This window comes from Betta splendens, chromosome 1, assembly GCF_900634795.4.
Source record: "Betta splendens chromosome 1, fBetSpl5.4, whole genome shotgun sequence".
Taxonomy (NCBI): domain Eukaryota; kingdom Metazoa; phylum Chordata; class Actinopteri; order Anabantiformes; family Osphronemidae; genus Betta; species Betta splendens.
Window position 1 is genome coordinate 8,531,068 of NC_040881.3, and position 13,889 is coordinate 8,544,956.

Sequence of the window (13,889 nt, forward strand, 5' to 3'; positions counted from 1 at the left end):
ATGTAACTTCAAACTTACATATCTACATGTAACTTATATATGTTTTTACCGGTTGCCTTGTTGTGACATTAAACGCTGATAAGACAAAACAATGCTATGTAGATTTGATCACTGAGACCCGAACGTGTTGAAGGCAAAAATCCTGAGACCACAGACACAAACCATTACATGGAAATGGGGTTTATTAGAAATTACAAGCTGCTTTACAAGAAATCAAAAGAGCGAGTGAGTTCGTTTAGGCTCAGAGTTATTCTATAAACATTAGAATCCCAAGACAAATGTTAGCATTAAAGCTGCTACAGTAATAAATGGGAAACACAAATGAGTGTAAATAAAGTAGAGCTTGCTGAGTTACCGCAGCCAAAGCTTAAGACCACAGACGGACTGGGAGAAGGAATGTTCTTTCTCCTCGTTAAACATTCACCACCATCCAGACGAATACACACATTTATACAAAGCTGAAAATAATTTACCTGAATTAATGATTTAATGATCCACTTAACTTGTGTTCTGAGTTAAAATACATGTGACAGCGACCTACGTCGTCCCAGTGGAGCAGCCACACACGTAGAAGTTAGAAAACCAAAATAAAACCTGACGAGAAACAGTGTTAAATGAGTTGACGTGTGATTTAAAAGTGGTATCTGAGCCCGACGCGCGTTGTAGAATCATCCGGCACAGGTCCACGGTCGTCAGCTACACGGGCCACACAGCTATCACTATGATGGCTATCAGAAGCAGCACGATCACCACCAGCATCCCTGAGGAGGAAAAGAAAAGGGGAAACGAGGAGGTCACAAACCAACAGGCAGACGAGGTGCGACCACCTGAAGCGTCACCACTAACGCGTGGGCGTCCCCGCAGGTCGGACGGAGGCTCACGCTGTGCTGAACCTTCATCACCCTCTTCTGCAATTCTACAAATTTGATCTTTAATGCTGACAAAGACAGTTAAAAGGGAAGGCGGCGGACCTGAAGGAACCCACTGGGAGGAGGTGAGGAGCCTACATACCTCACTGCTAATTCGCAAAGCTCTCGCTCTGACGCGAGTCCCAGGTGCTGGTGCCCTCTCAGCCCATCGCCGTCCTCCTCTGGATGACTTAATGCACTTTACATGCGTCCAACAGCCACGAAAGCCTTATTGCCACAGATCGCACACTGTGATAGACACATGTTTCTGATTCCGCCTTGAGAGGATAATCATTGTTTTTCACCGATACTATGGAAGCGGAGAAATATGTGCAAAAGCTCACTCGCACTCCGTCAAATACTTTACCCCCGGGACCTGAAAATATTCCAGTTTTCATTATAGCCACCACCCAGAAAAAAGAAAAAAAACACTAAAACAATGTTTTACAGGTGGAGGTTTCACCTCTTGAATAATAAGGGTTTGGGGGTGTGATTTTATTAAATCTGTTGTGCTTATTGAACATGATGATTACAGCTTAAGTCAAGCTTAAAGCCACACGATTCACATATTAGTTCATTTCATAAACGAGAAACATGCACATGAAAGAAAAGCCCCTCACGCTGAATCACTTCCACCGTTATTGCACATTGGTCTTTGGCGTTTACATTTCTCTCATTCTTGGGCTCTCACGGCCTAATTGGTCGTCTTTCCCACAGGGAGAGACGCCGCGATACGAGCCATGCTGAACTAATCGCTCGTGGTGCTCTGATGAAATGTGCGGCTGGTGCTAGTTGGGGTCTGGCAGTAAGGTGTCCAGATGTGTTTGCACCTCTCTGGGTGTTTGGATCGCTCTTGTTGTCTGTCTTTTGTTCCGTCCGGGCATTTTTGGCTGATTCGCTCCTTTCTCTGAAAGGAGTTTATCCTTTGATCGCGTTGCGTTTTATTGTATTTGAGAGGATGCCATGGGTGTGCGCGTGGGCCTACAGAGCCCACATGCTGCTATGGGGGTTATCACAGACTCCTCCTGATAACTCCCACATGGCAGCGTAGGGTTTTGGTTTTTTTTTTAATGCGATGACTCCTTGCTGCAAACGATACCAAAACCTTCACAACTCAAACTTCACAATCGCATCTCATTCTCTCTGGTCCCACATCTGTTTGCCACTTTTCATTGCAACACCTCAACAACAATGGCAAAAGCAGGCTGAGCTGATCACACAGATACTGCGGCGCGGGGTTCTCACACCCTCTGATGTCACGCAACAGCAAGTCTAGAAGCCACATTAGTCACCCACACTGACCCTCGCCCTCCCTGCTGCCTTTGGACCTGCCCTGTCTATCTAACGACGCGGCCTCCTCCTGTCCCTCAGGAGGCCCCACAAACTAATGACAATAATGGCATCTGCTTGCCAAATAGATTAACGCCGTGACACTGATGTGGCCGGGGACGGCTGGTGTCTGCTGACAGACTGACCACCCAGGAGCTTAGTGAGTCTGGGCTCATTCCATCTTAGCAATTTCCAGACACATCAGTAAGACAAATCACAGAGAGAAGGAATAATTGGTGGGAGAAGTGGCGGAGACGGAGAGAATCCGTGAACTTCCTTCACCACACAACAAAAGGCTACGATGACCTCGGGGGGGAAAAAAAGGCACAAAAATGTTAACAAGGTTAGCGTGACCGTCATCATCCGTCTCACAGAACTAAAACCTTTACGTTTAGCGCTAAATGTTAATTCTAGCGTGCTAGCATGCTCACGCTACACACTGACCTGCAGCAGACACAGCACGTTGCATGTTCACCATATAGGAGTAGTTGCTAATCAACTATGAAGTTCGGTAAAAAACAAAGAACATCATCAATACTATTACAGGTCATCATGAGATGTGATTGTTTGGACTATACCTCATTGCAGATATAATAACTATTGGTGGAACTGGAGGCGGAGGATGAGGATCACTGACGGGTGCTTGTAAATTGAACTGAATTGAAATTGTTTGAAGATGCAGGATCCACTATTTCAGGACAACTCCTGGTTCACAATAGGAGATTCAGAGCAGCCACTAGCTCTGTATGCACTTCCTCCGCTATGTCAGAATAGCCCCGCCCTCACCCACAGCCTCCACAGACGTCCCCCTTCAGTGCAAACACTAGAAAACCTACTTGAGATGCAAACCACCTGCAGGATCCATGGGACCGGACAAGTGGGCCCTCTACAAACGGAGGATAAGCTCTGCTGAGATCAGCTGCCCGAGCACTGATGTCGCCCGTCGGCGATGGCTAAGCTCTGGGGAGCTCGCGCTACTTTTCAAGAGGCCCTTTGGTGCGATGGAGTAATTAGCAACACTAATCCAAGCTAATTCAAAGCCTCCGCTCCACTCCGCGACAGTGAATCAGACTTTTAGCGCTTTTAGGGACAGCAGTAAAGAAAAAAAGGACTAAATTACTGTATATTAAAGTCTCCTTTCATAATCAAATATTGTAAAACATTTCCAACCATTTTTCATGCAACAATAAAAAATACTTTTAATCTCCAACTGTTAAATAAAAACTTTTTTTTTTTTTTACACTGATAGAAATGTGTCAAGCTTTTATCACTCCAGTCTGGAATAACTAAGATGCCTTGCTCTTGGCTGTCAAAGCCAGACATGACCTGGCTGAGACATAACACATCTACACACCGAAAAGAGGCTTTGGATGAGCGGTGGGCTCGAAAACAAATAAAGCCTAAAAAAGCTAAGGAATTATAAACACGCTGCCATGGAGAAAGAGGGAACGCCGTCCCAACAACTTGCGGCACGTAGTATTTTCAATTCTTTCTCTGCCTGACACAAAGACATGTGTCAAACAACTGGCCTGATGATCGGAGGGATGACAGAGAGGAATGGAAAAAAGAAGAAGCGCAGCGAGGCGAAAGGAGACCATAGGGGAATGTTCCATTCACACTGTGACACAAAGGCCCGTGGGCCGATCCGCACATGCCTGCAGGAGAACATACATCACGAAATCGGCTAAAACAGTTTTTTTTACAATGCAAACATTATGTCGCACATGGATTTAGATAATCAAAGACAAATCAAGACAAATAAATAGGCACATATACTGTAGGTCTCATGCGTGTTCTCCCGCCTGGAACAGGAAAGAGAAAGCACAGAAGCACGGACAACGGACTTCAATGCTGGGATCTGCAAACAAACCGGAGCTTAGGCACCATGGGGACCCGGCAAACACAGCAAAGCATTCTGGGGGGTTGACCTTTCTACTCTGCTTACGGCCATGGCTGCCTGTTAAGCACAACAATGCAGACTTCTCCATCTACATTCTGGCTCCTACGGACACATTCCACCGCTACGAGGCCGGTCCAGGAGGATGAGCACCGTCCACCGAGTTTGAGTGTTTTTGTGAGGTACGAAACAACAAAGGTAAACAAACTGAAGCAGATCTTCGCGAACGGTGGAAGTGGGACGCAAATTCACAAAGCATTTCAACACCCAAAGGTTTGGAGCTAAATCTGGCCAGCCACTAGTATGAGGAGCCTTTAAAGGCCCATCAGAGTATGTGTGCGCTGGGTGACTGACAGATCTAGTCCACCCGCAGTTCACCGCTCACATGGTCGGTGCCAAGAGGGCTCGTCCCTATCACCATCACTCATTTTCTCCTCCATACTTAAGGAGACGAAGGCCAAGGCCGTAATAGCTCCAACATGCCTCAATTTGTGCATGGTAACTTGCTCGAAAGTCCCCAACATTAGGATACGTCAAATTAAAGGCAAATTAAAGGCTAAGGGAAAGATCTGTTATTGCGATCCAACTACATATGGAATCATTTGAAAGAAAGAGGATCTGACAGCTGCTGATCAGTCACATATTGTATGTAGCAGATAAAAAAATGTGTATCTATAAAATATTGTACCTGTATTGGTATTATTAGTATTTTGAGAGCGTTTGGTACTGGGTGGAACAGTGAATGTAAAGCTTACCACAGGAGGCTGACTTTGTCTCCACCAGCTTCACCCTCCGTGTTTCGTTACGGATCCTGCCGTCGGTCTTGTCCACGAGATGTGCAAGGTCGTCAATGATTTCTGAGAATTAAGAGGAAATTGATTTTGAGGGATAAAACCACATTAAACCGTGACAAGTACAGCAGGACTGTATGTTGTCAAAAGGCAGAGGCTGCCGGTGCACAGACATGGGAGCTGGTGGCAAAAGGCTTTTATTGCTCCCGAGTTCTAAAGACATGAGCCCAGACTTTGGGGACTAGGACGGGGCAGGAGGTGTGTGTTAACATCCCCCAGTAGGAGTTCCTGTCTTGAAGGTCATCCAGATGGACGCCTGTGTGATTTGTTCGAGAACGTCGCTGTGTTGACATCGTCTGGACCAAGAACAGAAAGAGAGCTGCTAAAAGATTCCATATTCATTTATGTTTTAGTTTGACAATCAAAGAGACACAGGTTAGAGAAAGTCCTGGTGCCAGACAAACGATGACCCGTAAACAAACAATATGAGGCTGCAATGAGAATGAACACTACGACGTTAAGTGAGAGTTTTATCAATCTCTCACCATGTCAATTAGCACAATGAGACAAAGCTAAAAATAGAAATAACATATGTTTAAATCAGAAGATTTATTATGGAACAGAACTCACACTGGCCGTTTCATGCTAAACGTGTATGTTTAGAAATCTAGATTACACCAAAAGCGATGACAGGCGCTGTCCAGTAGCTCTCAAGTTGAGGCAGACAAAACAAAACAGAGAGAAAGGGTGTTACCCGCTTTTTGAGGAATGGATGCGTCCCAGAAATAAGATGCATCCACAAATCACAGCTGAGCGCCAGGTTAAACACGGAGGGAAAACGGCTTTCGCAACAGAAATCCCCATTGGTGAGTACAACATGGTTGCCCCAACCAGGAGCCAGCTGGCCGACGTCGCTGGTGATCAAGTAGCACAAATATGTGCAGAATCACTAGAAAACCATCAGACAAACAACTTAGAAGGAAAAAAAACTCTACTTTCACTGACAGGAAATGGGCGTAGACACTGCTCCATCAGTGCAACTAGTCATAAAGGATGTTTTTGGTTTGCGTGCGCCAAGTCCCTTTATTAAGTTCTGGCTCTGCCACTTAATTAACTGGTGAACTCAACAATGACATTATGTAGTTACAATTTTACACACAACTATCATTAAATGTTGGATCGTTCTGTTCCCAATAGACCAGTTCTTCACTTCACTCGGTTATGAAGTAATGTTGAAACAACATGCATAGAAAGGTTAATGTCCTTTGGTGACTTTTGCTTCCGTGTGTGACAGCTGCTGGTCCCGACAATGATGTGCTACACAAACAAGGCCCAGTTTCAAAGCTCTTCATTTAAAACAGCAGGAAATGCAAATCTTTCTTTTCTCCCGTTTCACTCTCAGCATTTGTACAAAATCAGTGGTTACTGCACTTTTTTCAATATTACGGCTAAAATAAAATGATATAACATGGCACTGTAGTATCATTAAGGTCTTGGAAAGAATTACGTATTTTAATAAGCATTATCTCCACCAGCCCTTCAAATCACAGTGTAAAGCATCTCCATGAAACAGGATGTGCCACCACCACAGCATCCTGACCATATTCTGGCTCCGCACAGCGCAGCTTTGAGATTTTTCTATCCTTCAGAAGAAAAGTATTTTTCCGCTCACATGTTTGATTTCATCTGTTTTGAGTTTGTGCTATTTTATATCCATTACTGAAGCTACTAAATATGAGGCTCTTGCTGTTGTTCACTTCCTACAGCCTCCACCTTTCCTCACATGAAAGTAAGCAAGCAGACAAATGTCTATACAATAGAATCATTATCTTTGTCCAAATGTAGCAAAGCCAAGTGGGGGAACGAGTGCTGCGCTCTGAAACCCAGGGAAGTCGTACGTGTGTGCCGGTGGTGGAGGAGCTACCATAAACAGTGACACCCCCCATTATAAGCCTGTGTGTTATCGCAGGGCATAACGGCCATCGCACACAGAGAAGATGCTTGTTTCCTCTCACCCATTGACAGAATGTGACTTGGTGGGGGTTAAATCGGTTTCTCCCGAGGATATGAAGACAAAGAAGAGGTTTTTCCACACTTACCCCTTCTCGTGTCCCTCGTTGAAGTGCAGAGGGGCCTGACCACAACTGTTACCAATTGGCTCTGGTGCGACTGACTGTATATCTGGGGCAGTGCTCCGCTGCCAACCAAAACACACACACATCTCTGGATGTAACTAGAACTTCTCTTGGCACACACAGAGGCACTCAGCGTGATGATACAACTCGGGGCAATTACCGTATTTACAAGACGTTGCACACTCTTGGACGAGTTTCTTTCAACTCATTTTTCCCCTCTTCTGCTCTCAGCTGCTCATTGTAAACAAACTCACCCTGAGGACATGGGGGAGGAAAGGATTAGGTGAAATTTCACTCAAAACCTCAGTTCTACCAGATTTAATGTGGAGGGCAAAAACCAACAAATGATCTAGATGGATGCACTAAAAACAAGAAACGGAGCATAGAAATATAATATAACTAAACGCAGACGTTTTTCTCTTAACATTCCTCTTGCATGACAACAAAAATAAGCCTATTATTTTTTTAAAATGAGCTTAGTATTACTGTTTAAATATGCACCGATTGATTGATAGTTCTTGGCCTGGGTTTTACTGCAATGTCCAACATCAGCAGCTGATGAAGATATAATAGAAATCAATAAATATTATGTAACACTTCTCAAAGCTCCACTGGAATAAGAGTCACAGAACGGCCAACAGAGACAACTAAAGTGGCCGTGAGGGACATGACTGCTGTGGAAAACCACACAGGCTACAAGGAGCACACTGTATGTGAAATAAGGATTGTGTTATTTAAAACATCAAGCACATATATCTGTATCAAACACGTGGCAACCCCCGAAGGTAAAGCCTTTCACTTGCAGCTCAAGTACTGTATGCACATACAGTATTTTAGTGCGGTTTGGAAGGGCATCACCATTGAAGCGAACATCTGGCTGATTAGTCTCACGGCTGGACATCGAGACCCTCCTCCCAATGAATGTCAACGTGAGTGACAGGCACTCGCACTCAACGCGCAGGGGGTGAGATCTGTTTTATTGCATCATCAGACTTTAGGGTGGTGTCTGGGACTGGGATGATGGATGTCTTCATTTGTGCAGTTTACGTATGGCCAACCATTAAAATACAGCATTGGTTGTTCATATATTGGGAAAAAACATGACTTCACTGTGACTTCAATCTGACTAATCTGTGTTCTATTTGTCAACTCTATGAATATGAAGCAACTAGAGCTTCAAGAGTTTCAAAGCGAAAAAGAAACAATCTCAACTGAATCTGAAGAGATCTTAAGTGGGTATAAACAAACTGAGAACAGCCGGTCCACACACATCCAGCATTAATCCTAAACATTTGCTTGTCCATATGAAACTAAAACCGTCTGTGTGTGCATGGCCAGTTTCACCTCTCTAACCCTGTTACATTTACCCCCAAGATCCATCACCGAGCATGATGGACACCAACAAGAATGACTAGCTGATGGATGACTTTCTCAGAGTTGAGCGGAAAGTTCACGCTTCAAAAGGAAAGCGCATGGAGGCAGGACCTCAACACTGCTTCAGTTACAGCACTCGTGAAAGGGTTCACGTGCTTGATAGGGAACCTATTCACCAGTGTTCTGCACATTTGATTTCCTTCAAAGAGACACAAAAACACACAAGCGTATTAGGCCCATCAGTGGTGGGGGCCATGGAATTACCAGGAAAATATCGCTGGGCTCAGACAGATAATTCTATACTTGCAGAGCAAGTCTGGGCCTTTTCATGGCCGCGCCATTGATGGAATACCGCTCAATGTTTCTTAAACAACCTGGGTAGTTTAAGTGTTAAAGACTGGAAATGATCAGCGCTGCGTACATTAAGTGAGTCAGGCTGTCATCTAATGATGCTGGCTGAGTAAAAACAAAACCTCATCAGTGGAGTGAGACATGTCATCAGGATTGCCGGGCATGTGTTAACTGTAATAGGTCGGAGAAAGACAGCTGGAAACCATCAGCATAATGTGCGCAGTTAATTATGTTCGAGCCCATAATGTCATCCACAGATAAATAAAAACAAAGCCTTGAAAAAGGAAATGAGTAAGAACAACAAAGAGGATTGATATCACTGTATCCGCTTGTCAGACTGCAACTATTCCTGTGTGGCTGCCAGATTCATCAGCTTCCCTCATCCTAGATGTCCAAGAATCACTAAACACTGAATGCAATAAATATACTGTATATATCTCTCTGCATATGCAGTTATTTCAGGGCTAATGAAAACAAGGTTTAAGTAACATAAAAGAGAGAGAATTAGAGCGAGAGCAGCAAGGAGAGGTCTGATCATTGCCAGGCTTTTCCACCATCGCCCCTATTACGACCAGGTGCCAGCAAACAATGTGTACATGATGAGCATGAGGGTGCCAGCAGCAGCAGCAGCAGCAGCAGCAGGGACCGCCCTGTCGCTGGCACGACACCTCCGAACCAACCGCTGTTACACTTCATCACTATCATCACACTTAATGTGCGAGGACACCCAAGAGGGGGTGGCACACACAAACACTAGGCCCTAATGAAGAAGAATCGATATGTGGGGATGAAATTACTGGGAGGGGAGAACTGTAGTGGATTTCTTTGGATTCAGTGCGTCACTGCACCATCTGTGTATCATCAATATTAATGAGTATTCAGTGATGAAAAGTCAATACACTGGCATCCTCAATACAGCTAAACTAATTCTGATAACTTGTTGCTACAACAACTTAAACTCTAGAATTTTTCTGATGGATTCACACTTTCTATTGTAAATATACTTACGGTGACAAAATTATTTCCCCTTACATTAACCACATTAAATAGATATAATTAATATTATTTATAAATAAATATTTAAATTTTATCATCTCTAAATATGACCTTTAATTGAACACTGCAGAGACCTAGAGCCTTAACTGCTGTTTGTACTGATAACATCCAAGTTGTAAACAAATTAAAAGATTAAAAAAAGTGAGGCAGTGAATTTTTTCACTAATTGAACAAATGTGTTCTAATTGAAATGACATGGGTCTAATAATTCAACATTCCCAGCAGTGAGTGTAGTCAGACTGGCTGACTAAGGCCTCGTGGAGGCGTTTGATCTTCGGGCCAGACCAAGGTTTCAGCCATCCTGCGCTCCCACAAATAAACATGTTCTGACACACTCACACACACACACATACACACTTCTGTGTCAACAGACACACCGAGTAGGAAGGGGCTCACATGGATGCAAGCACGCATGTTTCCTGGATGTAGCACACTTCCGACCAGCAATTATTACAACCATGCATCCATTTACAACCATTCACAGATGAGTTGAAATATGGATCTCGAGTCAGAGGCCCTGTACATTGAGGGGCCCAATGCAAAGAGGGGTCAAACAAGATAAACAGGTCAAACAATCCTCCTCAAAATTACTGAGCTGACCTTACTGTCTATAAACTTAAATCACAAAATGTGACTAATAAGCCACAACATGAATACGACCCCCCGTTTTAATGTTAAACTGCATATAATTACAACAGAAAATAATGAAACCGTGCTTGTCTTGATCTAATAAGTCCAGATTTGCTGGAAATAGCAACTGTTTGGAACTTTCTACACCCTAAAACATAATTTCTGTGTGCGAATACACAAATGCCAAAACCATATCGATGAAAAAATAGTGGTAGAAATACTTGGCGCACAAGCCTGACACATGAGAGCTACACACATCTTTGGATTGGGTGGATTTGGGGTAATTACAGCGCACTCTACACGTGGGGGCCAGAATAAATGTTTGGCCATACAGTACAGCTGAAACAACTTCCCATCTTGAGAGGAAGCAGCCTTCAACTTAACCTGTGGACAGGTGCAGGGACCTCAGCAGGAACAGCTAAAAACCAAATCTAACAGCGTGCCTAGAGCCCAGAGCTCTACCCAACAGAGATGCTGTGAGTGTCCAGGATTAATTCTTTAGATTTAGACAAGACACATGGTCCTGCATGCTGCTGCTGTTTCAACAGCCATTGTGTAATTACCCATCTCTCACAGCCAATGAGCATTTCACTATCGCAGCACGCCCATCGCATACAAGGGAAGTCACACAACCATAAATCAGGTGAGTCTGAACCAATGCAGCACTACTGCCTCTAGTGTTTACTAGAGGGTCCAAATGTGGACGGTGTGTGTGTGTGTGTGTGTGTGTGTGTGTGTGTGTGTGTGTGTGTGTGTGTGTGTGTGTGTGAGATGCCTGCAGTTAAAGTGAAGCTGGTCTCCAGTGTGTAACAATAGCAGGTCAGAAATAAAATGGTAGACTGGTATCGAGCTAAGAGTGAAACAGATGAGAACGATTAGATAAGACATCAAAAGCCTTTTCAGGGGCGCATGAGCAGCACAGCTCTCTGCAGCCAGCAGCTTTTTACACACAAAGAGGCCAGAGCAAAGGGCCTGTTGATTTGTTTTCTCATGAGTCAAGCTGGGGGGTTTGTCTCCTCCTCGCTTTGGCCTGTAGATTGTGTCTGATTGCGCAGATGTGGGATTATTTGATAAGATCTCTGCATGCATCAGATGCGCATGAAGCACGAGAGGTGGTTCTGTAAACATCGCACACTTCGGCAGCATGATTAAAGACATGTAACAGTTTCTGATGGCCTGAGATGAATCATTTGGAGGGTTATGCGATAGCTATCGCTTAAATTTCCTCCTGTCAGACACCTCAGTAATGGAATAATAATATAAATGTTGTGTCTACAGTTGACTTGTGTGTTTCTTCTTGGTACAAAACCACAGCCCGAACAGCAACAGATCAAAGAAGGAGCGCGAGTCGAGTTCTTCGCCACAGCAACGGGCTTTTGTTGCTGCATAGAGTCATCCTCACAGTTCACCCCCTCAATCAGTGAAAGAAACCTTAGACCGTCTTTGCACCGTGCATTTGTGAGCTTAGCCCACCCTGCCTTCTATCACATTGAGTTCACGTGTCAGTGTGTGTGTGTGCGTGTGGTCCTGCACCAACGTCTACCTACAACTTCATCCCATCTCCGACTGGCCTGTAGCCGCTCGGCTCCTCTTGCTGATATAAATACGGCCTGTGTCCCAGTCACAGTCTGACATGTGCTGGACATGTGGTGCACACTGTCAGTGCACAAGCACAAAATGACACTCGCACTCTCCAGCACACAAACACACTCGGCGCTGTGCGCACGGACACGCACCAAATGCAGCCTGCAAGTGCGCACACACACCTAAACACATAAAGCTGCCCGGCAGATGAAGGTGCAATCTTCTCCCCGCGCCTAAATGGGAACCACGTGCTGTTTTTGGGTTGAAGCAGACTAAGAAAAGTAAGTCCTTCCACTCATTATGTGGAATGACCCATGCTACCCTAAGGATGAGGGGAATGTGAGGCAGCCCCCTCGCTCATCGGCCCTTTGAATGCGGTCTCCAAACCGAAGCGGTTAGCAATTAAATAAACAGAGAGGGAGATTTGTTACCGCTGTCACTTACGTTGGCCAAAAGGAACCCACCGGGCCAAGCGTGACTCAGTCCAAGGTACCGTTAAATGGCGGGGAATCCTTTACCCAGAGCCAAGGGCACTGGCAGCTGAGACTGCAGAGGTTCCCAACCACCAGTACCACCAACACATTCAGCTAACGCGCTTCCTCTGGACAATCTGCCCACAAAAACTCTCCAGGGAAAAGTTACAGCACAGTCTCAACATATGTTTGCTGTTAAATTGTCCTCATACCACACACACTAGACAATTCTCTGGAAAAAAGACATAGCAGTAGCAGGCCATATATTAGTAGCAGGTAGTATTAAATAATGTCAATACATATATGATGCACAGTTCGCATTTTATTCATTGATGTATGTCAATAGACAGAGAACATAGTATTCATGTGGATTAAGTGAGGAAGACATAATTCAGATATGTATTAGAGGTCAGTCAAAATCAAGAGGACATTAAAGCAGCATGGCCACCACAGCATTTACCATCTAGTCTGTTGTCCAGCAGAACAACCTCTAGGTTATCTAAGACCTACTTGTCCAAGTAGGACAGTGATGGAGCGCTGCATCAGGTGATCTGACCTTGACAGTCATCAGATCTGTATCCAACGGTGATGTGAACAAAGAGCAGTCAATGAGTCTTTCAAGGTTCTTAGAAACGCACTGCAGGTGACCACCTCGTGAGGCTGCCTGACAAAATGCCAAGAGTGTTAAAAATAGCATAATTCAATAGTTATAACATGTAAATATCTATACTGTGTTTGGGAGGTTTGAGACATATTTGCAGGTGTATTGATATTTTCCAGCAACCCCACTAAAGGCAATGTTGTAAAAGCATTCCTCAAAGTCAAAGACATGGTAATATAGCGTTCAATGACCCTAATCCATCAAGTGTTTCATCAAGTGCTGTGTCATCTCCCACAGTGGTATAACAAACGGTGAAATCACACCGACCCAGACATTTTTCCCTGCCTTATTAGTATTTTCCAGGATGTTGCACAATTTATAGTTTGTGAAAACGCGCGTGACTGCCAGCGTGGTGGCTTTGTGTCTGTGTGTAGGATGAATCAGGCAGGGAGCGACAGGGAAACGGCCTCGCCTAGTCTCTACGCAGGCTCGTCACACATCTGGATGCGATCCGGGTGCGAAGATGAGCTGAGCAGGACTGGCCGCACCTCGCTTTTTTGCATCACGGTCTCTCTAGGTTTCTGTTCCCGTTACACGGTGGACAAAGGGTCTATGATGCATGCATGTGACGTGGAGAGGTACAAAAATTACTTAGAAAAGTGTGTGTTGTTTGATGGAGGAGTGCGTCGTGGGCAATCTTGTGATAAACTATCAATAGCAGTCCAAGAGACTCAGATTTCATTTCAACATGCATTGTTTC

At 44.5% G+C, this 13,889-nt stretch overlaps 1 protein-coding gene across 1 annotated transcript in view; it reads right to left on the bottom strand.

Moving 5' to 3' along the window:
• Positions 1–164: 164 nt before the first annotated feature.
• The window catches only part of stx8 (syntaxin 8), a 23,153-nt gene continuing 9,428 nt past the window's right edge, over positions 165–13,889 (bottom strand). The window contains exons 7-8 of the mRNA XM_029146016.2: positions 4,890–4,991; positions 165–761 (exon numbers count right to left, since the gene is read on the bottom strand). Of these exons, the coding sequence (XP_029001849.1) occupies positions 697–761; positions 4,890–4,991 (167 nt within the window). The 3' untranslated portion in view covers positions 165–696. The remainder of the gene's footprint in view (positions 762–4,889; positions 4,992–13,889) is intronic.